Genomic DNA, 27,907 nt, shown 5'->3' with positions numbered 1-27,907 from the left:
GCAAAAAGTGGGCAACTCCACGCTGCAATGATATTAAAATATATACTCAAATTAAGTACATAAACCGCCCATTTAGGGGGTGCCCAACGCTTAAGAGAAACATAATTACAATGCAGTAAAGCTGAGCAAAATGTTATTGTGCTATCATAAAGCCATTGCTTTGGTGTGAATTGAACAATTTAATTAAAATGAGTTGATGTACATTTTCACAAAAACTTAATTTTCAGCAACGAAGAACAGGTTAAAATGTATTAGCGTTTGGTCAAATAAGATTAAAAGGCAACTTTAATCATTATAAACAAATTATATATTTAAAACTATAACTTACTTCCTTTTCAGCTACTGCTTATACAAAATTATTCGGCGTAACTAATCTGTCGTATTATGCTAAGCCTCAAATTATAGTAATAATATTCGCTGTGAAATATATATTTTTTTTTGTTTGGACTAATAACTAATCTGAAATTAATCAAAAAACACATCACCGTTTTGTGTAGTCACAACAATGTCTGGAAATGGCATGTCGGCAGCTGAGACAGCACAACCTGACCAGGTACGTGTCCCTACAAAACCAAAATTTATAATAATAAATATTTTGAAATAACGTTTGAGTTAGTTTAATTTGTTAAAATTGAATTTTTTAGTTTTGCACTTTAACATTGAAGCATGTAAAATTGAAAATATTTAATTGTTAAAAACGTTTCTTTATTACTGTGCTTATAAGTAAAATAACATTTCCTTGCTTTAGTTAAAAAATTTAGTTCATAAATTCTATTCAAATATTTTAATTTATTTAATATTTTTAAAAAATCTTATATATCGGGTGTTTTTTTAGCTTCATGAGAACTATCGATATCGATAACTATGGTTTGCCAGCTGACATTTCTATTCTGTAACATTTGGTAATTCATTATGAATTGTTTAACATCAGAACAGCGCTTCCAAATTGTGAAAACTTGCTTTGAATAAAATAAATTTTTTCGCGATGTCTATAGGGTACTTTGTCAATTTTACGGTCAACATAATCGGCCTAGTGAACAAGCAATTCATGCAGTTATTGATCATTTTTGCACTAATTTTACTCTTATCGATTCAAAACCATCAACAATTGACTGTTTGATGCGGTTACACGCTGGAGACATTAATCTTCCTGATTTCTTTCGAAAGGAGCTGACGTTACGGTGAATAAAGAGAGTTATCAAGTCATTTTGACTGCATTTTTGTTTTCAAAAATTATTCAGTTAAACATCTACAACGTTTGTTTCCAGCAAGAATAAAAATGGCGGAACTAGGTATACAGCGCGCTTAACAATCGATTTATTGCAAAACCAACTTGTTAACAACTTTATATCCTTTTTACGAAACTATATTAAACTATATTAATTTCATACCAACAATATTTCTGTCTTGTACTATCATTTTCAGTTTTCATGCAGCTAAAAAAACATCCGATATAATAAATTCATTATTTTTATATAATAAAACTCAGCCATTTTTTGACAAATCATATACTATGATTCTTATACATTGTTTCCTTATATTCTGTAGTAAGTTATTTTAATATAACTACCATATAGTTTTAAATTATCTCTGAAATACATTTCACTGCAAATTGTCATATAAATTACATAAATTTATTTATCCTTCCAAGTCAATATGACTGACCATAAAAACCTTCACTTATGAAATATTTACACTTCATTGAAAACTATTTGTGCTATTATGGAAATCAAATGGTTTCCTAATCCTATTATTTGCTACATTTAAGTGTATATAAAAGTCAAATTAATATCCTCTTACTCATAATAGTCCTTCCTATAAGCCCGTTGTGCTATAATGCCATTTTATTTTTGAAGGTTTTTTTTTGGTTTACAGTAAAATTAAAATTTTTTTGTACTTTAAGATATTATTATTACCAGTTTACATATGCACATTCCATATCGATGCAATATCTACAAAGAATCACATATGCCCACATTTTCACATGAATTAGATTTTGGTGCAGTGCCAAATGGGCTAACGAATTCGTCCTTTTGTGTGATACATTTTCCGGGTTTCGTTTTCTTTCCGCATTTCATTTATTTGATTATCATTAGCGATTTTCAGACAAAAATTGGAACATTGTAAAGAAACCGAATACCCAAGCCACCATCACTTGTGACCAATATTTGTACTCTACATCTGACGGTGTCAAAAGTTGAAGGACAATTTTTCCGTACGAAGCAGTCACTTTACAATTTGCTTGCTTTTGATTTGTTCCATTTTAAAAAATCAGATTTTTATTAAAATTATTTAAAATATGCAAAAACAAACAATTTAATTTACTTGACTTCAGTTTTATTTCCATTTCTTTTTTTATGAAAAACATTGTGATTAAACTATTGTCTTTTATTTTTGTATACAAATCTTTACTTAAAAAAACATAATAAAATTTCTAATAAAATAAAAACATCTCTTTCGTTCGTTAGCTATTTATAGACTTTACTCCGAAATTTAATTTAATTTATTATTATTAAAAAAATTTTTAATTTAGCTTTAATAAGAGTAAATGCTTCAATTTATATTTTGAAACAGAAGTATGTATGTTTACTTGTCATTTCTACCTCTTATCAATATCAAAATATCCTTAATAATGGTCATCACAGAAATTTATTTTTTAATTTTATGTTATGAGAGAGAGACTTCTAGTAGACTGATAAGTTTAGAAGGCCACACCGGCCATGTGTGTTGGAACACCTGAAAATCTGTTGGATTCACGCAGTTGAAAATTAAATTTGCAAAATGATTTGTGTTATAAATAAAATAAGTCATTTATTTTTTAACATATAAAAGGATACATAGAAATTTTTAGCCCTGTGCCTCTTGTTATGTTCACACTTGAAGAGTAACTGTATTGTTATGTCTTATATGCATATGTAATCATTAGCATTATCATTATCCAGATTTTTTAAGAAATGAAAAATTGTATTTCGTACCTATATCAATTATTATCATAATTTAAACCTTATTTGTGCTTAACGCTAAGAGGACTTTGCAACATTTACCTCTAACGAATATATTAGTTGAAGGACGATGACATCAATCTTTTATTTATTTAAACTTAATGTATACAAATGTTCCATTTGATATGTTCTCAAATTAGACTTTCAGTTACAGTGTCCGGTATCATAATCTGATATTTTTGCTACTCCAATTTCTTTCTGTATGAGATAGGGTTTAGATAGGGTTCAACACAATATCATATTATTATCTAAATATATGAGCAACTCAATATTTTGGCGTTTGCTGAAATCTCTCTCAAACATAATGTTAAAGACCACAAAGCAGAAGTATGGCATAGAATTTTTAGAACTAACACTAGCACAAAATCCATAACACTGAATTTTGGTTACGTCAAATAAGACTCAATTAAACTATATTAAAAATCATATAATTTAAATTTAGATTTGTTACATTTTTTACATATTTACATTACAAAAGCCGATCCATGTCAGTAAATCCCTATTATTTAATTATGGGAAATTTTATTTTATATTAATGATATTTTATAAAAAAAATTACATAATCATAAGTAAGGATATTTATGGCTTTTTGATAGAAAAATCTGAATTTAATTTAGATTTATTCTCGACCTGCCAATTTTTGTCGCCCAAACAAAATTTCAATCTAAAATCAAATCCATCTAAAATGTTTGTAGTAGTGTTAGTAGGCATTTATACTTTTCATTAATACATACATATATCGAATCAAACCACACCTTATTTGTCAAGCCATACAGAACAGCTATTAATTGTAGAGCAATCTTTCTACTCTGGGTAAATATCTAGAGTGTTATAAATTAATCTCGAGTGTTATACATATACAAGTGAAAATTACACTAAAAGTGATTTCACAGTCTAAGACGGTATTTGATGCGTCTTTGTCTTTTTAATTATGGAATTTTTGAACCCAATGATATAGATTTGTAATTCATATTTAGTTATTTACACCGATATTTGATAATCATATTTAATTAATTATTTGATATATAAGATTTTCATTCCATTTCACCTTTACGTGTTATATGATCCAGCATTCTTCATATTATATATCGTCAGCTTAAGTTTCGTTTTATTCGGTTCACCCAGTAATTTTACATGTTCCGCGTATGTCCGCGTATGTCCTGATTTTACATTGTGGGCTATTTATTTCAATGATTATGAATAGTAGTTGTGTTTTTATTGTGGACAGTCATATCTTATAAATTTTTGATTCTTTTTTAATATTTATATAATAATCAGCTAAAGACAATTCCATCTTTATTTAAGTTGTTGGTTCTTCTTTTAACTCCCTACTATTTAGCATAAGAAACCAAAACTGGATCTCTAGGTTCTTAATTTTATATCCAAAACCGCAACGTATCATTTTTCACTATTTGCGAATCTTAATGGTGATTATGCCTACTAATTGTTGACATTTATATAGTAGTTCTTTTTTATGTCGTAATGATGGGACCTTTATTTTCTTTTTTTAACTAAACTATGACTATTTAATATTAATATTTAAAAATTTAGAGACTTTGTCCATATTAATAACTGATCATTATTCAACACAATAAAATAATTTAATATAGATTTTATTTAAATAATACTTAATTGATCCTATACTTATACTTAGTATACTTAATTGATCCTAATTGATCTGCCTTATTAACTTAATCATTATGTTAATTAGTGAATATTAAGTAATGACAGCTTTAAGTTTGCTCACCTTTATATATTTTTAATAATAAAACATATAAATAAATAACAACAATACAAAACTTAAAAGTATAAATATAGTTTTTTTTTGCAATTTTTTTTAAAAATAGAGTTTATTAAGAAAATCAAAAGGTGTCTATAAACTTCTTACGTATAAACTTCTTAATCAAGGGATCTATTCCAATATTAAAAATAAAAAAAAATTTTTTTAAAAAAAAAGAGTTTATTAAGAAAATCAAAGTGTCTATAAACTTCTTACGTCTAAACTTCTTAATCAAGAGATCTATTCCAATATTAAAAATAAAATTTTTTTAGGCTTATTTTTACTTTATAACGAAAACTCCATATGTATTTTTTTGCTTAAGTATTTGAAGAAAATATTTATTATTTGGAATGTGTATTTCTTTCTATATGATTTTAAAATTACTCGTATGAAACTTCAGCATACAAATTTACCAAATGGATATCATTTATTCCAGAATTTGCAAGTAAAATGATTATCCTTAATAGTCCTGATATTGTAAAATGTTGATTGCATGCGTTATTAAATTTAATCTCTTTGAGAAACTAAAATTGCTACATGTTCGATATTTTTATTTTTGTACTATTTTCTGTTCAACTGTTTTTACTTATATGAATGGATACCAAAAGCTGAATTATTTTTCAAGCAAAATTGATTAAAGACATTTTTATCTGAATTATTTTTCGTTAGCACTGTTATCATGCATTGCTTTGTAATTTTAGTTGAACGCTGCATGATTTTCTTTGTTATATTTTCGAAACGAAAAGCATATAAAGTTTAAATTCTACGACTTACTTAAGCTTTAGATAAATGTAAAATAAATTATATGAAAAAAAGATACCAAATGCATTTAGTCCACAATCGAAATGTATATTTTTTGTTTCAAATGGAATGCTGCATTGTCAACAATAACAATTATTGCGCTGAGCACAGTATCCTGCCACACATCAATATTTTCATCATTTTAAGCCACAGCACCAACATCAGTATCAGCATCAACAGCACCAGCATCAGCATCAACAACAGCAGCATCAGCATCAACAACAGCAGCAGCAGCAGCAGCAGCAACAGCAACAGCAGAAGCATTGTGTCCTACATATACCCCTTCCACAACAACAACAACAAATTTACAACAGCAACACAACTGCACTACCGTATGAGTACAACAATACCGAACTGGATGACTTTTACTGGCAAAATCAAAATAAACCAAATAATTGCAACAACATCATCAATAGCAATGTTAGTGGCGCAAAAACATTTATAACGCCTGTGGACATACCTCCGCCGCCACCACATCCACCTAATATTAGTAAAAGTAAAAGATTTCAGATTGGACGCCAACGCTCACGCTGCCAATGCGACCATCCAATTGAAATAATGCAAACACCACCGCCACAATCTCATCAACATCACTCAAATCATCTTCAATCACAAACGTTCCAACAGCACAAACGACCACACAATTACACACACGACCACTTGACGCCTCGGGAACATGTTCTACATCCGCAATATAATAAAAATTATTATCGAAACCCAGATCAGCTTCAAGCGTCAACTAAGAATCTCAGCACTAGTCGAACAAAGGTAAGACTTTTCTGAGAAAAGAACACCCAAGTTTTGCCCAAGATTTGTGTGTCCTTTGGCTATAATCAATTAGAAGGGATTTACCGACAATCATTGCAAAAGGATATTTCCTTTGCATTGTTAGCCTTTAATTTATTTGCATGCTGATATTTTAACAAAGTTTCATTTATTGCTGATAAGGATATTCAAATAAAAAATGAATTTCACATAAATTTTGTTTTCAAATTTTATTCACATGAATTTAACAAAGATCCCAACACACAAGTTTATGTAACTGGGATTTATTGAAGTAAATACTCTTAAGTTTATATGAAAAATTTATTAAAATTAAATAAATTAATGAAAAATTAAAAAAAATCACATCACATTTGTCTTATCTCATATTTATCACATTTGAACATCTCATATTTAGTAAAAATTTTCTTGTTTTCCAATTAAAAATTTTATTTAATAAAATAAAAATGATATTAATAAAAATCAGCTCAGATTATTATTATTGAAAACTCAATACTTGCTTAAATTTTTTTATTTTTAATAATTAATTAATAACACTGTCCGACAATAAATTTTCTTTTTTAAATTTTCAGTGGTGTTTTATTAATTTGGAACTGTTGAGCTCAAATCTGCAACGGATTAATGTTCAAAAAATTGTGTTTTAAAGGGTTAATAAAAAATTGATATGTTAAGAGATACACTACGAAAGTAGTGTTACCTTGCTGGAAATAAAAAGATAAATATTTTTATCTTAAACATCCTTTCCAAATTTCTCTTCTTTCCTGTTAAGAAGAGCAATTCTTAAAATATTTCTTAAAATGATTTTTTTAAATCTTTTTTTAATCATTTTTAATAATATAATCATTTTGACAAAAAACCCTTTTCGAGAAGAAAAGAAGAGAATTCGGGTAAGGATGTTTATAGGAAGTTTAATGAAAGCATGAAAGTCGTATCTCTTAAAATAAACTTTTTTTTATTAACTCTTTAAAACTTAAATTTGTAAACTTTAATTAATTCATTTTTGTTAGAGACCCAGATGTCTAAGCAAAAAATATGAGTTGTAAAGTTGAAAATAACAGACCCAAATTAAACTTCAGGAAAAGGAAAAAATACATTATTTTTGTAGTACAGTGTGATTTTTAATTATTAATAATTTTTTAGTTAATATGTAGATAAAAATATTAATTTTCAAACAATATTTCGTTTTAAACCCATTGAACGAATGACTTTATATATTTTTTATTGTTATTCATTATCATATCATCAGTTGTGGTATTTGATTTTTGTCGTTAAATTTATTAAACAGTAAGAAAGGCTAATTAAGTAAGATTATAGTAAGAAATTATAGTAAGAAAGGATGATAAAAAGACCTGTTTCAATTACCTATCAGAGTTGAGAATGGTAGTTTTAATCACAGAATTTAATAATAAGCTATTCTAAAAATATTATTGTTTCAAGCATTGCATAAAATTTAAGCTTTAAGCAAAATATTAACCAACCGCTCTAGGAACTATAAATATTAGTTTTTAGTTGAAGTTAGTTTTCTTATAGCATTTTCAATTTGTAATAGTAATTTTTTAAAACCATTATCATTGTCATTTCCTTAAAAGTAAGCAATACTTTAACATATGCATTTGTTTCAAACGTTTTTCAGTCACCATCAATATATTTAGGGCATCTTGTCCTTTTCATAAGAGAAGTTTTTAATATTCTTTATGGTTCGTATAATGATACAATTAGAAGAGAATTACTCAATTTTTAATAATTTCGTGTATAAATTTAATGCTACGTATTTCCGGTAAAAGATGGAGAACGTGAACAAGCCGATTCAGATTTTTTTAATACTCTGGACAGTCAATTTTTATGCCAGCAACCAAAATAACCTTAAAGAAAGGTATGAATGGCTTCGTAAATAATTTTTTCGTTTAAAACTCTATAAAATTAAAAGATTTCTCTGTAATATATATAATATCTGTGTCAAAGAAGTTTATACCAACAGATAACCATTCTTTTCTGTTCTGAGAATATCCATAATCCACTTCACGGTTTATTGATTCGCTTCAATGTCTACTAATATAATAAATGTGCAACAATTACATTTCTACCACAAACCTAAGATTTGTACTTAAAATCAAAATGAATTAAAAATTAATTAAGTATTAGATTTACTTAGCATCGTTTTATAATTTGTTTGGCTCTTTAAATTGAAATTTAATTTGATTAAACCCCATGTTATGTAGAGTGTCACGGACATGCCAAAATTGGCACTTTCAAGCCATGACGATAATTCATGTTATATAGAGTGTCACATCAGTTTGTCAATTTCATATTTTTACTATTACTTTTGTATTTTTGGTTGTGCCTAAATTTTAAAGTAAATATATACATACATGCATACAACACCGTCTTAACTGAGTGACCGACATTTTTTTCTTTCACTCTCAGTTTTTTAATTTCCATTGAAATCAACAACAATTTTGATTTTGACGTGCCCGTGACACTCTACATAACAAGAGCCTGTAGCAACTCACTTAGGAATAAATTCTCGTTACGTATGTAGAAATCTCATTTTTTTCACAAGAAACTGATCCATTGACTCAGCATATATTAAGTCTGATATAAAGATTGTTTAAATCTTAAGGTTAAAATGTGTCTCTGTTTAAAAAAAAAAGAAGGTAATATGTCCCGTCGTACATTTATGTCGTCATCATGCCCACACTGTTCGGTGTGATATAAAGATTGTTTAAATCTTAAGGTTAAAATGTGTCTTTGTTTAAAAAAAAGAAGGTAGTATGTCCCGTCGTACATTTATGTCGTAATCATGCCCACACTGTTCATTCAATTCATACATGCTCTTTATGTATACAAATACATATTAGGGGTATTCACTTTGTCTTGCAAACAATTTGCAAGGTGCACGAAAGGCCCAGATTGTGCGATCTTGCAATGGAAAACAATAAAATACACGCACAAAGTTTCTTGCAATTGTTTGTAATCTTGCTATACTAAAACCTATGTATATATGCTTGCACCGAAACAAAAAAGGAGAAAAAACAGCTGTTTTGTTGCTTCCCATGTGGATGTGGTATGTTGTAAAAACAGCTGTTTCATTTTGATGTTGCAATTCTGCAATAGAGGTGTTCTCGCACTCTTGCAGTTTAAGTATAGCATTTTGGCATTTCGTGCAGCTTGCATGACTTTGCAAAACAATGTAAACACCCCTATTGTATTTTAAGAAGCATTGTTGTAAATTTTGTTTTTTTTTTTTTGCTTCACTAAAAAACTTTTAAAATTTTTTTATTAACTTGAACATTTCTCCAAATCCAACTTTGAAGTTGGATTCTCTATAAAGACAACAAATTTTTTTTAAGAACTTCAAAACTAGCACAAAATTGAATGTATTTTCTGGAAAATTTTAAGATGACATACTACATATTGTTGAATATGAAGGAGTACATATAAATTTATCGGGGGTTGGCAATCAAAGCACGAATAGGGCAGAGCCCTCTATTTACCGTTAAAATAATAATAGATTTTGGAATTTGTCCATTAATGAAAAAACTAACAAAATTATATTAAATTTATCTTATGACTTTAAATCTATATACCTATATATAAATCTATATATATATGATATTTTTTTTATAAAAAATTGAATTATTAATTGATTTCAAATAAATATAGCTTCGAGTCGCAATGTTGTCGTACTTCGAGCAAAACTTATACCAATTAATTAATAACCTATGGATTAAATTTGATTATAACGTTCAAGTTAAGTACTCCTGTAAAAGCTTTATAAGATTATTTTAAAAATGAATTCTTTTAAAGTTATTAGAGTAACTACTTTTTAATAAGCACAACTAATTCTGTGTAGCTTATTGTGATTCTACTTTTCTAAATGATAATTAATCAACACAAAAGACAATAATTAAAAAGCTTTATTTCCAGTATTTACTTGCTTAATATAAAAATAAACTTCAATTCAAAAGTGCGGTTCAAATGCTCAGGATTTATTAGAAGGATAGAAAAGTATCCTTTATGCCTTCAATTAACGTAATTGAAAACAAAAAAAATATATTTACAAATGTTTTTGTATTATATATTATGTATAATTGTACACTTTAAAGTTTTCTAACAGAGTTCATATTACTTTTTTAATAATCTTAAATCGCTTCAGTGCTGACATCTTATTTAAGAATAAATCTTTAAAAAATAACCAAAATATTTTAATAAGTAATGAGCAAAGTAATTAATCTGTCAACTTCAAAAATTACTACTACACAAAAAACACTTTAGGGGTTCGTAAGGAGAGGGCAAAATACATAAAAAATCTCTTTTTATCACTTGAAATTCGTTTCTTAATTTAATTCATTTATTTTAGTGCACTGAAGACAATATTTTGGATTTCATCTTGTACTTAATAGAATATTAAATTCTACAAATTAATTACAATAAACTTCGTTGAATACTTGGACTCTCGAAATAGTGGCGTATTTGAAAACCGCATTATGGTTTTATAATTGGGTCCTTTGCTCTTTAATTAACTTCTATTAATAAAATTCACAAAACTGGAAGCTGAAGTAATTTGTTTTTGAGATTAAATTAGGTTTAAGAAATGTTATAGTTTTGATTTATGGAACGATTAAATGACAAAACTTACACAATATGCTTTGACTTGTGTAAAATATTATAAATTCCTATCATTTACTGATGCAAAAATTGGCTACATTTTCATAGAAGTCACAAGGATATGCAAGGATGTGTTGCTAATCAAATACATAGCTAGGACAACTAAAAGTTATGGCATCCATTTATTAAAATAAATGTTTTCATTATACTTTTAATGATATAATAACTAAATCGGTAACCATAAAAAATTACAAGTTTTTCTAAGTTTTACTTAAAATGTTAGTATTTAATTATATTATCTTGTCTTCATTTTTTAGCATAGAATATAAGATCAATATTTTGCTACTTAAATATTTCTGTAATATTTTAATTTTATTTCCTATATTCATATATATATATATGTATATATATAACTTAATACTCATATGAATGAATGGAATATTATATATGTTGATATGCTGGTAACGTATATCTGGAGATGCCAGGTACAATGCATACCATAAACGAAAATATTTTAAATCAGTATGAAAGCACTAATCGATTTAGCTACGTTTATATATTTGTCTGTCTGTCTGTCTATCAACGGGTCTATAAATAAACACTTTTAACAGTCCTAGCAATTAACGTAATCGACTGAAAGTTTGCCCAGGGACGTTTTTTGATTATATGATAGTTAAATAAGCTCGGCGGAATTAGTTTAATATATCACCTATGTAATGCACAATAATCAAAAATAGTTTTATATATTTTAATATATATACTAAGTGAACTTTAAGCCAAACAAAAACAAATTTGAAAATCCAGCTGAAAAAATATTTAAAAAATTAATATTAAATAACAGCGTATGGAATTCAAATTTCCGGTAGGTGTAAAGCATCGGAAGCCACAGTGTGAGATTTGAACCCATTAAAACCACCTCTTAGGCATGAATTGAGAAGATTTCAAGCGCAATGTGGAAACTTCATTCAAGTAATCTGGAGGGAATGATATGAGCGAGAAGCTTAATACGAATTCTTCATATAATATTTATAATTACAATTATATTTTATTTATGTTCATTAAGAGTAAAGGAAGACACAAGGCAGTATGTTTATTTTTATTGTAAATTTCTTATTTATATATACATTAACCTTAAAGTCGTTGTTGTTATATTATCCACCTAATTCCCAATTTGTTGTTATGAATAATTACTTTTTATGTAAAAATTTTAAATTTGCTATACTTTACTAAAAAGTAATCAACAGCAAAATGTTTGCTAAATACTATACAGTTAACAACTTACTTTGAAAACTAGAAAAAAATGCAATTCAAATACACTTTTTTCTACGAAAACTTTTTAATTTTAAATTAATTGAAGTTTATTTGACAAATTTAGATGATTATTTGCTTGCTAAAACCTCAGTATCGCCACCAACATCAGTTTTATTCACAACGTTAACTTGTGTTTCTTTTTTCATTTAATCTCTTTCAACACGCCAAGTAGAGTCATTTGTGTTTGTTCACTTGAGACTAATTAATTTCATTTAAACGTACCAGTTACAAAGGAACCACAACTCCTTTGAGATTTTAACACCTCATGTATACCATTATCTTCTATTAACTTCTTAGCCCTTCCAACACCGCACACCACATATCCATGTTTGAAAGGAGCAAATGGCTTGTGTAGCATTAATGTGATTATGGCAACGTGCTGAGCGGATGCCTAATGTTTAACGTCATTGGACCAAAATAACAAGATATCCTTGCCACTCATAATTCGTTGGTTGTCCTTAATTATTTGTATGCAACACGCTAATCACTGTGTAGTACAACGCTAATTATCCTGCATGTAAAAATAACAATTTAGCAACACCAAAAGAAATCGATTCTGAATTAATTTAAAATAATACAATAAAATAATTTAATATTTATCTAACACAAATGTACAGTGCCTAAATAATTAAAAAAAGATAATTGTGAGAACAACGCCATTTGCGTTACGATACTTCAGTTCTGTATTAACTGAATATTACTCATATTATTTTTTCTTCAATATATTGTTTGCTCGTTGGCATAAGGTGTGAACTCCAACATTATTCAAATGTTTTTAACGGGATATCTTACAGTACTAGTTACGGCATAATTTTAGATGACCTGACGGCAAATAATTGACCATTATTCAACTGTAATTTTACGGATGTTTGTTTTTAAAGCGTAAACAACAGTAGTGATAAATCAAATGATCTCGGTAAAGGATTCATATCATCATAACGTGAAATCCGAAATAATCCGAAATATTTCTATTGCAACAAAGTCAAAACAGGACTTCTGGTCACTTCCATACCTTCAATTTCACAAAATGAGTACCACATGAGTACCCAAAAAAATGGTACTCATGTATCTGTAACAATTAGAATTAGTAATTCGTGTCATAGTTTCATCGTTTTTTAAAAAATAAAGACCTTATCATACCTTATGGATGCAAATTCGATAGTCACTTACGGTATTTCACTGCCTCAGATGTGACAATTTTGGTAGTGGCATCGCGGATTTTGAATTTAATGACGAAGGAATTTTTGTCTTTATGGAAATGCTATTTTGTTGAGCCTTAAACTTATTTGAGAATAGGAAGTGGAAACTTTTTGATTGTTAATTGTTGTTTTGTGAAGTAATAACAACCAAAAAGAATAAAGGTACTATTTTACACCAATATTCAAATTATATTATAACAAAAAAAATAAGTTTAGATGCCTCTGTAAAATTTATTATTTTTTATTTTGCAATATTTCAGTATTAATTAAACATTCAGTATATTTAATCTTTTGAAATTAAAAAATATTTGACAGAGCTGAATCGCCGACATCCACGATTTGTTTAAAGCCGCTACTGAATAAATTATTATGTTCATCGGAATGCAGCACTCAATAAAGTATATAAAAAAAAAATAATCAATATCCTGGTTCATGCACCTTTTGATTATTTTAAAAACTAGAAATTTATAATATTCGTTACAACAAGTCTGTAAACTACATTTATAATTCAATTAAAATTATGTACATATTAATGCCCTTGTTAAGAGGTATGTTGGGAGCAACCTACAAAAAACTTTCATTAACATCTTATCTAAGTATTGGTATTAAGTGTTAGTTAACACATTTGACACCTTTTTTTGATTTACAGAGTATTTTTAGTGCAAGCAAATACAAGATACATTTAGCAATCCTTTATTTAATTGTTAATGTTTCTTAAATCCAAATCATTTACTCACCACAAATTCTTTTCAAATTTTAAAGATCTTTACAAATGTTCCACATCGCCTTAAAACAGAATTGTTTTAATGGGTAAAAATTCAAGTTCGTCATCAGAAGTAGAAGTCTCCGGCTTAAACACCCACTTAAGTGCATCGAAGCGGTGCAATAAACCTTTCAGTCTCCAGTCACTTTACCGAAACAGAAATTAAAAAAAAGTGGAAAACAAAAAGTTTAATAAGTTGCTTAGAAATTACAAGTAGAAGCAATATTGCTTACCAATGGCAATAATGCCAATCTATGTTGATTTCCCTAGAAACCAAATTATGTGGAAGCAAATAACTCAACAAGAACGACACCCACGTGGTAAAAATGCATTATTGCGATGAGTAAAACTGTGTTAGATCCACAGATGAAAGTTGACTGCGAAACAGAATACTTTAATTGAAAAATGCACACCAAAACACAAAGACATCTTCAAATTACTTTCCTTAAAGAAGCGCCAGTTATTTATAGAGGAAATAATTTTCAATAAATCGCAACACTAAATATTAAAGCTCAGAAAATGTAGCGTACTGACATAGTCAACAAACTAATAACTTTTATGCACCCTTCAACTTAAATATTCAAATATTTTTGCCACCTTCTCCATAAATATGTGTAACAGTTTTCTCTTAAAAAATTCCACTCCTGCGAATGTCCTTGCATGATGACAATTTCACAGCTATTCACACGTGAAAGTTTTGTGCATGCTTAAATATTGCCAATTCCTACCTCGCTTGGAAGCAGGGCTGCACTATGCTAAGAAGGAAAATGTTTCTTCACAAACCCACATACCTAAGGTTGCACTATTATTCTTCCGGCATAAAGAGAAGTAGAAGTGATGGCACATTGGCAATTGCAGACCACCTTTTCGGTTTGCTTAACCATGATTTGTTTACAGTGTTGGTGTTTGGGACCTGAACCACATTTCTTCATATAGTACTAAATGCTGTTGTTGGCGGTAAATTTATGAATTTTCAAACACATGTTCCAAAATTTACTTCATAAGGATTTTTTCTATTTTATGTAATGATACTTCTTTCCAAAAATGAAACCTCGTGTTATTTACATGAGGTTACGGCTTAAATGTCTTTACAATTTTCCAGAGTTTTAGAGTGATTATTAAAGATAATGAAAAAATAATTTAAATTGCTTTTATAATATTTACATTTACATCATTTACATATTAGAGGGGCAAGCTTTATTTCATATGTTATGAAATAGGATTATAATAAACTCAAAGAAAAGGGAAATGTCCTTGCAGTAATTTTTTTATTTAAATTTATTATTTATTTATAATTATACGTATTTACTAATTAAAGCGTCAGCCGTTGTTACGTTCATGTTGAGTCTTTTTCGAGTTAGTGCATCTGGGCACTTTTACTCTTTGATAGCCTGGGGGGTTTCTGCAGAGTCTCACCCTTCTTACTGACTAATTTATGTATTCTTCAAAAGCTTCTCATCTAAGATCTGCGTACTGCCCCGTGCGGCTAGAAATTATTCTGAGATTAGATAGTGCTAAGTAGGGCAGCCTGTCGGTTTTCGCGAATAGCTTCAGGGCTCTGTCCCTTATGTAATTTTTGATCGGGCCTATTCTAAGGTCTCTTAGCATGTCATTTGTGCGAATGTACCAAGGCACTTTAAAGGTTCTTAGGAGAGCCTGACTTTGAGCAACTTACAGCTTCTGGATAGTAAAGTTCACAGCTTTGCTATATACTGGTCTGGATTATCTGGCTGTAGATAAACTTTTTGTTCTTCACGCTAAATGGAACTATCATTTTTACATTGTTTTTGAATCTTAAGAAACAACATTAATAAAAAACTAATAATGCAATTGTTGGATCCAAAATATGTAACGGTAGTATATCCAATGAACTCAAAAACTTTGCAAAGAAAATTCGAATTTTCGAATATTATTTTTGTCGATGAATTTATGTACGAGTTGACGTGAAAAAGTTAAGTTTATTGTCTATTATAACCTTAATTTTAGTATTATATTTGATTAAAAATCAACATCTATTATAGTTCTACTGCTTAGCTAATAGTGGTTCATATAGTAGTCACTAATACGTGAGAAAACGTGTGCAATAAAAATGTCTCTGGATTATGGGTAAATAAAAATTCATCTGGGAATTTTAGTCCAATACTAATTTTACGGAAATGAGTGATAAATCATGCGTCATTTTATACTTGTAGTCAATTTAATAATTCTTTAAACGTGATTTGTTAGATCTTCATATGTTGATCGTAATATATGGGAATTTCTTGTTTAAAATTGTCTATTAACAAAATATTATATATGTTAAATATTATATTAAATTATAATAAAAAAACCTTGTAGATCTGCTTAATGACCCAGATAAATTTTTGTTAGAAAATTTGTTAATATGCATATAAATATAAAGAGTGACCTATCTTTACCTTTTGAGAAAAAGTCTCTTTAAAATAATATTAAATTCATTTAAAACTTGAATATATTGCTAGTGATAGTCAACTCTATGTTTCCAGAGTTAATAGACCAATTTTAGTCGGTTTGCTATGAGTTTAAAAAGTATCAAATATTTATTTATATTTGTATAAATACTTATATTCAATTATCGAAAACTGCTGCAATATTAAGACTGTCAGCGCCATTTTATTTTTATAGCCAGATATAAAACTACATTTACCATGTACTAATCCCCAATAAATAAATTTCTATTTTAATGACTTTTAAGATTTCCAAAGTATTTAAAACTTTTTTTAAAAACATTAATTTAATTCTTAAAATTTATAGTCTGGCTTCTGGAAGACTCTCTCAAAGAATGAGCGTTTATTATACTCTTAAATAGATTGGAAATAAGTACACGAGTAGATGAAACCTCGATATCAGTTTCTTAGAATATTAGCTATCTACAACCTATGTATTCTTTGGATTTATGGTCTAACTTAACCTTAGAGCATAGTGAAAGTAAAAATGTTAAGCTAAACATTTTATAGGATTGCAAATCTTATGGAATCCTAACAATAATTTTCTTATCTAGAATATTCTCTCCGAATAACTAAACATAGCTACTATCTGCAAAAAAACTTGTACGATAATTTGAAAATAAATATGAAATTATTGTACTATCTGAATGGAAACTTTTGCATTATTTTTATTAGTCACACTTACTGCTCCAATTCATGAACTCTACCGTGAATACACTTCAAAAACAAATTAAAAAGAAATTTAAAAAACTTACTAATTAAAAAATTAAATACTAAAAAATATTTAAATAAAAACCAAATGGATTTCCGTTTTAATAGTTGCTTACTAGTATTATTATTAATTTCTATAAGTTCAAAGAGTATGCATTTTATCACGTCGAACTATTGTATCTTTATTTCGTGGAACAAAAGAATTATTGTTTGCGATACTAAGAAATACTTTTTACAACAAATAAAATTGATCGGAAAACGTTCCTTCTTAGTTTTTACTATTATAGAGTTTCACTAAAATAATCATAAAACCAAAATTTGTATAATAATACATGTACCATTTTTAATCAGATAATTGTAAAAATAAAAATTAATAAAAAAATTATTAACAAAAATTAATATCAATTTATCAATAATCAATAATATCAATAGTATCCTACACTTTTTTAAACAGGCGTACATACTATATAGAAGTGTCACCATTATTATATATTCGGATAGTCATCCCTCTAGTTGACGATCAGAGTTGTCTGAAATAAATAAATAGAAAATTGCTAATATCAATTTACAACATTCAAGCCTTTTTGGAAGCTCCCTACTTATCAGACTGTACTTAAAATATCGACTATATCATATATATTCTTTTATATGCTGACATGATTTGACACCAAAACAATGATTTTACAATTTTTTCAGTATGTTCGCAGGTGAACTTAGATTAATCACTAATTAATTAACTCTTTATGCTTCTATTTAGTTTTACTTTTTACAGTTGCGATATTTGTAGGTAAACACAAGTACTCATCCATATTCTTAAATCGTGTCGTAGTATTTACTTTGCTATAAGAAACGAGAGATTTTCGCCAGACTAAAAGAGATTGTAAAATATATCGATGCCTTTAATATTTATACAGACTAAGTTAGTTTTTTCACAAAAAGGATTTATAAAGTTATCTATAGATAACTACACCATTCTGTTTTTTGAATATCCATAATAATAAACTTAACCAAACAATCAGTGAAACATACACTCATTGAAATATACACTCACGTAGCTAGTGAGGATTTAAGGCTGAATCGCTCCCGAAATGAATCGAAGAACTTTATGTTTACGTATGGATATTCGTTATGAATGCATTATACATTTTTAATAAGAAACATATTTTTAATTTACTGAAATCCTTACGAAGTAAATATCTGGATAATGAAAAAGAGTAATTATACAAGTTGATAAGTTAGCCAGAACTGGATCAAAAATTGCTTTCACAGGCTCTTAACCGTTTTGTGAGTTTAACTGAGCCAGCTGGTGTACTAGGAAAACTTTAAAGGGCTCAGACAAAGTAAAGCACTGATAAAACCGTACTCCTACAAAAACATTCTAGAATTTTTAAAATGTAATTTAAGATTGATAACGGGTTTCATTACAGGTCATTATGACCTGATATATCATACAGATATACAGATTATGACTCGAAGATGAGAAAACTACTACGCATATTCTTTGTGACTGGCCAGCTTTAATAACGCACAGGCGAAATTTGTTTTATAAGGATTTTCTGTCACCAGAACAGATTAAGAGCTATTCTCTAGATTTAGTTTTGGACTTTGTTCACAAAGCTTTAAAGGGCTTTGTGTAATCAATAGTGAAATTGGTACAACAGGACTCTTCTGGCTGTAGTATCGACTGTTGGGCGATTTCACGTCAAAACTTTAATAATAATAATTATATTATTAATTATTTATTAATTAGTATACTAATTTTAAATATTTTTAGTAATAATTTTACAGTTTTACTTTTTCTTTAACATTTCTTTATTTTTTATTCTATTATTATATACGGAAAATGTTTTTTAAAATAGTCAAACCTTTTGAAACTAATTAAAGTGCTATGATAACAGTATCAGCTAACTTAATTTCAGTTTAGTTTAAGTTTTCCGTTTTAAAAGAATTTTATTAGAATAAAAATCTTTAACTTTTTATTTCGCAGTACTTTTTGTTGAAAAGCATAGCCGTTTGAGGTTCTGACTTTAAAATTCCAGAAGGTGCGATGCTTCCTCACTCGAAACATTCGTATTCTGTGCATACGAGCACCAAACGTGTTCGAAATAATCATTAAAGAATTTATTTTTGCGCAAATTCTTTGGTGATTTTTAAAAATTACTTTTTACTTGTTTTATAGTTTAAAGCCATCTGGAAATGATAAATTTTCAACAGAATCTAACGCGTTCCGGATTTGCTGATCAAACAGAATTTTTATCCGCTTATCTGTTGCAATTGAAGTTACTTTTTCGCAAACGAGACCAACAAATCTATCTCCAGACTTCACTCAATTTTTATTTATTTTTATTTATTTTTATTAGCAATGAATTGACAAAACGAGATAATAAAAATACCAAAATCGCATTTTAGTAGTATTCTCAGTACAGAATCGACAATTATTTTTATCCATTATTTACGAATATTTGGAATTCGAACTACAGTCGCAAAAAGTGTCGTAATTTTTATGTGTGATTTAATCTATTTTTCAGAATTTGGCCTTGAAAATTAAATATTTTTTCATAACAAAATCGTTGAAAAATATATATATTATTATCATCTACATATTATATATAATTTTTTCATTAAATAAAATTAATTTTACTTAATTAAACAAAATGGCACAAGTCACGCTATTGAATGTTGAACGATTGTTTAAATTACAAATTAAATTTAACCATTCAAATATTTTTAGTATTTAATTTTTTTTTTTTTGTTGCTTTATTTCGACTTGTTATTACGTAATTGTTAACTTTCACATAATATTTCTATTACCGCACATGCTGACTTGAATCGAAGCTCACTACCTTTCATGCAGACCTCGACGTAGACTTCATTGCACTAGCGCTGCACGTTGTCTCATTCCACTGGAGTTGTTTAATTATTCAACGCCGTTGCAGCAAAAGTTATTACACATGCGTAAAGACCCGCTGAACGACGCGTGACGCATCTGAATTTGTAAATAAGATTCACATTAACAATTCACTTTTTGCAACTGTTGAAGTTTCTTGTTTGGGAGATCGTGCCGACATTTTTAATTAAAACATTCACACACATTCATACTTAAATAAAAACTCATACATTCCCTAAACCAGATAATAGTAATCGGATATAATTTTATATATACATCACACTCTCGCTAATACGAACAATTATGTTCCAATTTTTTTACTCCTTCCAAATAATAGGTTTCCACAAAATACTTAAAATAGACCCATTTCTTTAACACTAAAAGAGTAAAGAAATAGGAACTAGTCGTGGAGAGCTAAATTTAGAAAATATGCTAGAGGGCGTAGCAATTCGTAGCCCCATCTATAGATTTTTTACCGTAACGATTGCACACGAGTTATGTTTTGTTATTACTTCTTTACGAAGAAACAGGGTTTCAAAAAAGAAAACTTTGATCTTATTTCCTTAAACAATATTATTAAACTCTGAAACTTTAGCTAAAACCCATTCGTCACACAGACTAAAACGGTGTTATATCAAACTTTGTATCTGTAGATAAATGTTAGGCATACGTGGTATATATAAAACCTTAAAGCGATTTTTTATTTGCAGTTAGTGGATAGTATCAAAGCCACAGTGTAAGACTTGAAACTACTAAAATCATTCCTTTATGGATGAGGTGGGCGCAGCTGCAACCCCATTCCCAGAATCAGAGGGAAAGGTAAAAGAAACATAGTTTTTGTGATTACAAATTTATCTAAGTTAGGGATAATCACTTAGTGAACATTAATTATGGAATATCATGGGTATTACCTAAAAACTGGGACTATTTAGAAGTATACTCTGTGAAGTTGATTGCGATATTGGCGATTGTACAGCAGAACTGAGTGGAGAAGCGAACCATTTCGTCGAAATTAAGAGTGATTTGGGGAGGCCTGTGGAAAAGAGTTTGGGGAAACTTGGTGGAAACTTCTACTGCGTGCAGAATATCGGGTGGAAGATTGTGCCGACGGGCACAATATGCTGTCTCTATGCACCAGAGACAGCAGATGTTCGCGGAATCTTTTCACTTTAGCGGTGGAGTAAAGAACTCGACAGGAGTTATAATGCCCATTGGACTTGTAAACCTTAAAGAGAAATGTTGGTAGTAATATATATTAAAAGCATTTCTTTTTGATTTGTTTTTGCTTCAAACGAATATTAAATCTTTTCATCAGCTCTGAATGATATTCGCCAATGAATATTTTACTCTTTTTGAGATAGTTAATGTGAATGATAACGAAAAAGTAGCTAATTTTATAGGAAATTGATTACAAGAATTCATTAATGATTTTATAGTTTAAATTTTTTTTATTCTTAGTTACGCTTTTATTATAATCAAAACTTAAAAGGAAGTAAAAATCCATATCCTTATCAAAAATTGACCCATGAACAAAAAAAATCTGAGTTCGAATTGCAGTCAAACATCACCAATAAGCATATGTAATTTTTACATATATGAAACAAACGAAGTGTGATAACAATAGATTGAGATTTTTCAATTTTGAAGCCCGAAATATCTAAATTTACACTATATTGACACATTATATAAATCACACTCCCGGGAAATTCAAATTCCACATATGTTGAGTTTCGTTATTTATATATTATTATTATTATGTTGATAACATATATGCACTGCGACCTTAAAGTCTATTGTGCCCTATTTATATATTACATTGCAATGAAAGATTTCAATTCGACCAAGACCAGAACTTGATTCAAAATTAACGGACAATTAACGGAATTAACAATATAAAACTTATTATTCATCTTGTCATCTTCATCTTATCGGTCTGTTCAAGAAAATATATTATATGGCCTATTATATCTCTCTCCTTCACTGCGTTTCATCTTGATAATCTTCATATACCATTTCTTCATAATAATGTAAAGGGAATATTTATTTATGTCTAGAATATTTTATTTAATAATTTTTTAAGTAAAATATTTATATTGAACATCAATTTTAAAATTCTATCTACGAAATGAAATCAGTTAAACAATATTAATGTTTCTATTTTATAACTTAAAAAAGTATTGTATGTATAGTATTAAATATGTTTTCGCCTCAAAGTACATTTATTAATAAAAACAGACCCAAGTAATGTGAGATATATTGTCAAATTGCGTGCCAGGAAAATCGGAATTGTTTATATATTAAATTTAGTTATTTATATATTATATTGCAGCGAAATATTTCAATTCCACTAAGATCTGAACTTGATTCAAAACAAACGGACAATAAAACAAAATTTAATTTTGTCAAAATTAATACAATCTTTATCCTATCATTTTAAATGTATTTTTGCAAATAATGTTGCTCAGTTGGGATGTTGCTTAATATATAGCTTTTAAAATGAAATATTAAAATATCAGACAGCGAATATGAGCAATTCTTATAAACCTTTTTGTCCTATAAGCCTTAGTCATATTAATTACATTGTAAAAAGTCATTAAACCTTTTTACGTTTAATGATTACCAAATATCGTGAAATTATTCTTATCAATTGAAAAACAGTGCTTAATAATGATGAAAATAGTGCTGTATGCACTGATAGATATTTCTGGAATTATTTACTGTACCCTGTGCAAAGCAATCAATGTTGAATACGAGTATAATCTATATTTTTCTAAACAGCATAAACGATTGTAAATCATAACCATTCTTAGATCATGGAAATGGAAAAATATAGAAATATTTACTGAATACACGATTGTCTTCTTTATTCTTCAATTTACTCCAATTAAACATAGGACCTTGATAATTTCATCAAATCATTTGCTGTTCAGGGGTGAAGTACATGTTCTTCTCCAAGTTTTTAACAGACCACTAGGTTAATGCTTGCGTCGTGTATTTTATTTGAAAGCTTGGTCGGCAATATAAGAGTTTGGTTTTCTCTGCTTTTGACAGACCCATTGTGATTTATGTCTTCCAAATTTACGAGCATAATAAATTCATAAATAATTCTTGAATTTTTAAATTAATTATTCATATATTTTTCGCTCTAAAAAGCTAATTTTGTTTTTGTGAGTGCAGTGTATTCGACAGAAGAAGTAAAATTCAATTAGACAAGTTCAGGATTATTATCTGCACAATTAAAATGGATTAAAAAATAATTTGGTAATGACATAAGTAAATAAAATTTTCTTTTCTATAAAAAACAATTATTAAAGCTATTTAAGCTTTTTCAAAGTTTAAAAAGCAAAGTTATAAATTTTTTTAAATATTTTAAACTTGTAATTTTTTTAATCATACCTATATATATATATATATTTATAACAAAATTTATTTATAAGCATTATGCATTTTAACATACCATCAATATTTAAAAATCTTGTGTTCGCAAAAAGCAGCAAACTTTAACTCCATTCTTTAAGAGATTTTATAATACTTTATATATAACACTTCAATCACAATTACCACTTATGCTTTCATGAAAAATTAAAAATATTTTCTTCACATTTTCAGAATAATATTTATTCTCAAATGAAAACACGCAGACTTCGCTTAATACTAGGAATAATATTTGGTATTGTTATTATTGCCCTTTTGGGAACCGCAATATACTTCATCGTAAGAGGTGGTGACTTCGACAATAATCAACCCAAGCCCGAAGAAAACGGAATAAAGTTGGAGGATGTGTTAACTGGCCGCCTCGCACCAAAACGCTTTAATGGTAGTTGGTCAGGTTCTAATCTTATATATAAAGAGGAGCATGTAAGTGAACTAACTGAAAACTAAAAATATTTAATTATACTAAAGCACTCATGTGAACAAATTTTTATTTTTATAGTCGATTGTAGAGTATGACGTGAAAACAAAAAACCGAGAAGTGTTGTTACTGAATGGATCGCAGTACGTTTTATTTGAAAAATCGGCCGACGGGCAGTTCTTACTGCTCGCTAAGAATTATAGAAAGGTACGACTATTATTAAAACAGACATAGTAAAAAAACTATTTTATTTTACAGAATTTCCGATATAGTTTTGAGGCTGAGTACGATATATATAACATTACTTCCCGTGCAATGAATCCACTCAAAATTAAAGGTGAACAGAGATCACTTATAATGGCTCAGTGGGCTCCAGTCGGCAATGGACTTGTGATAAATTTCGAACGCAATCTTTACTACAAACCGAATCCATTTGCTGACGAAATTACAATAACAAGCGATGACAACTTTGCAATATTGAATGGTGTACCCGACTGGGTTTATGAAGAGGAAGTTTTCAATTCCAATGTGGCCACATGGTTTAATCCAAATGGTACAAAAATTGCCTTTATCAAATTCGACGACTCTCCCACCCATACCATTAATTTCCCTTACTACGGAGAGGCTGGCGATTTGCGTTATCAATATCCTTTTAATCGCCTAGTTGCATATCCGAAAGCGGGTTCATCAAATCCACGTGTAAGTCTCTTCACCGCAGACCTGGAAAGTGCTGTAAAAGGTTCAGAGTTTTTGGATCCAGTTCCTGTACCCAGTGCTTTGAACACAGAAACCGATTATATCATAACTGTGGTCGACTGGTTAGACAATAATAATGTTTTATCTGTTTGGATGAATCGTATACAGAACCTAGCTTATCTGCAAGTTGTTGCAGGAAGAAAACGTCTTGAGGTATTTAAATGTTTGCAATTGCTTATATAATATTTATGTGTTTTATATTATATCTGCATAGGTATATGATATGGAATCAAAAACTGGCTGGGTTGATCTGTTTTCTACCCCGTTTAAGAACAAAGATGGCACGCGTATTGCTGTTATATTACCACAGGGGCAGGACGATGACGGCTATTTCCGACACCTTTGCATACTATCAGCAACAATTTCAAAAAGCAGTCCCGATATATTAACGAAGGGCAAATATACTGTCCAATCAATACTACATTGGGATACCACAAACGATATCATTTTCTATACCGCAAACACTGAGCAAAACTCAGAAATACTTCATGTATACTACATTCGAGCAACAACTGGTCATACTCCAAAGTGTTTAACTTGTAAATTACATACTTCGGGTGGTAAGTTTACATAATTTAAGTAAAATTATCGGTTATAAGAATTTCAATTGACAATATTTAGATGTCGAGCAAAATTATTACTCAGCTGATTTCAGCACTGATCATCAAATAGTTATTAGTTCTCTGGGACCAGGAATACCAATGACTGCCATTTATGAATGGACATATTCAAATTGTAAGAAGAGCTAGATAAACGTAAAATATTTTATATATATATCTTAATATTGTACTTACAGCTCAAGTGACGTTAAAAAAAGTCATTGACTGGGAGAACAATGAGTCATTACGTTCCAAATTAAAGTCAGTTGCAATTCCAACCGTTATAATTGATACAATACCAATAGCGAGTGGTTTTACTGCTAAGGCTTTAATGCAGTTGCCACCAAATTTGGACCGTAGTGGTAAAACAAAATACCCGATGCTTGTAGATGTATATGGAGGTCCTGATTCACATTCGGTAAATATAACAAAAAGACAATCGCATTTATAAATAAAAAAATTAAAATTTAAATTATAAATATAACGTTAGAGATTAATGATTTTATAGCTTTTAATTTATTTTTATACTAAATTTAAGAAAATAAAAGTTTTTTAAAAAAACAGCAATTTATTAATAACTTTGTTTAGGTCGTTAATAAATGGATTTTAGATTGGGGTACTTATTTATCATCAAGTCATTCTGTGATTTATGTAAAAATAGATGGACGTGGCACAAATCTTCGTGGCGATAAATTATTGCATTCCATTTACCAGAAGCTAGGTACTGTTGAAATTACGGATCAAATTGATGTAACTAAGTATGTCCACACATGCATTTTTGTTTTCTGTTTTTTTGTTATCTATATTACTTATTGTTTCAGAAAATTGCAAGCTAAATATTCTTTTATTGATGCTAATCATACTGGTATTTGGGGTTGGAGTTACGGTGGTTACGCTGCTGCTATGGCACTAGCGAACGATGATAGTCTTGCTTTCAGATGCGCTGCATCGATTGCACCTGTTACAGATTGGGCGTACTATGGTATGTTCCCCTTATATGAAATTTATTCATAATATTATAATTTGATTTCCAGATTCTATATATACGGAACGTTATATGAGATTACCTAATACAAATGAAGCTGGTTATATGAACGCTAGGTTAAGCACACGTGCTCAGAAACTAAGAGGGAAAAAATTCCTATTAGTCCATGGTACCTTAGATGATAATGTACATTATCAACAAGCAATGATTTTAGCCAAAAATCTAGAACGTTATGATATATTATTTAAACAAATTGTAAGTAATTTCAAAAAACATATTTTATATAACAGGTGTGGCCAACTAACACGACATTAATACATAAGTATTCATTGCCAGTACACAAATATAGTAGAAACCTGACTGTCATGATTATTTAAAAAAAAGTTGGCTATACTTATTATGTAATATATTTTAGAGATTATGAATCATTTATATAAATCATTTAATTAAAATCATGATTTAATTTTTTTTTTTTTTTTGATAGAGTTATCCAGATGAAGATCATGGCTTATCAGGCGTACGTCCACACTTATACCACTCATTGGATCGATTCTTCGGCGATTGCTTTGACAATAAAAATATGAATGGCTCCAAATAGTAATTATTTAGACAGAGAAAGCAACATTCACCAAAAACAACTACGCTTTATCAAAAATAAAAACGTATTGTACTTGAGTACTTTATCCGATTATCTAAAATGTAGGCGTGATCAATTATTTGTAATATGTTGAAATCAAAAATTATAAAGAATTTAGCTTTTTAGCGTATGCAGGTCCAAACCCAGGAACTTTAAAACAATAATAGAACGTTTTTATATATTGTAGCATTTAAAATAGTTAAAATTAATTTTAAAGAAAACTAAAATCAAAATCAAAAATCTATATCAAATAAAAATTATCATATTAATGATACTTGATAAACGGTATCGAAAATATGTTTCGAGTTGATATTCTGTAGTTTCATATTGCGTCTAGTATACTTAATTGAATTATTTTTTAAAACGTATTATTACTTCAGTACGAAGTCAGCTAAAGCAAAACAAATGATTATTTACAATTATTAGAGTAAGTCAAGAAACCGAAACATTCATAGATGCTTCCACATAGATGTAGCGGGTTAGTTAAGCTTAAATACAAAAATTGTGCCAAATTTTGCATTTTGATTTATCGTAGAAAATCTGCCGAAATTCGATTTTTCAAAACAAAATAGAGACTTAATTACAATTAAAATCGTAGTAAGCACTGTTGAGCATTTAAATATGTATAAATTATATTTTTATATATTTTCTTTTAAAATTTGTAAATACTGACTTTTGTTGTAAGTAATTTATTTAAATTTTACAATTTCAATATTAGGAAAATAAATAAAATAATTAAATTTATTAAACTATTATAAAATTGTTTC

General features: G+C 28.6%; 1 protein-coding gene across 2 annotated transcripts; it reads left to right on the top strand.

Annotated features, from left to right (window-relative positions):
* Positions 1-345: 345 nt before the first annotated feature.
* LOC119670973 (venom dipeptidyl peptidase 4-like) lies at positions 346-27,749 on the top strand. Of its 2 annotated transcripts, XM_038081436.1 has the most exons (12): positions 346-553; positions 5,695-6,351; positions 23,920-24,168; positions 24,245-24,370; positions 24,422-25,072; positions 25,134-25,479; positions 25,541-25,654; positions 25,716-25,936; positions 26,107-26,276; positions 26,340-26,500; positions 26,553-26,758; positions 26,988-27,749. In XM_038081436.1, the coding sequence occupies exons 1-12, from the start codon at positions 506-508 to the stop codon at positions 27,099-27,101; spliced, it is 3,063 nt and encodes a 1,020-aa protein (XP_037937364.1). In that variant the 5' UTR covers positions 346-505; the 3' UTR covers positions 27,102-27,749. The 2 variants fall into 2 exon arrangements, with proteins under 2 accessions (XP_037937364.1, XP_037937365.1); XM_038081437.1 differs by lacking the exon at positions 5,695-6,351.
* Positions 27,750-27,907: the final 158 nt, after the last annotated feature.

The sequence above is a fragment of the Teleopsis dalmanni genome, chromosome 1 (assembly GCF_002237135.1).
Source record: "Teleopsis dalmanni isolate 2A chromosome 1, ASM223713v2, whole genome shotgun sequence".
NCBI lineage: Eukaryota > Metazoa > Arthropoda > Insecta > Diptera > Diopsidae > Teleopsis > Teleopsis dalmanni.
The sequence above is the reverse complement of the archived record's forward strand: the minus strand, read 5'-3'. Positions and strand labels throughout refer to the sequence as shown.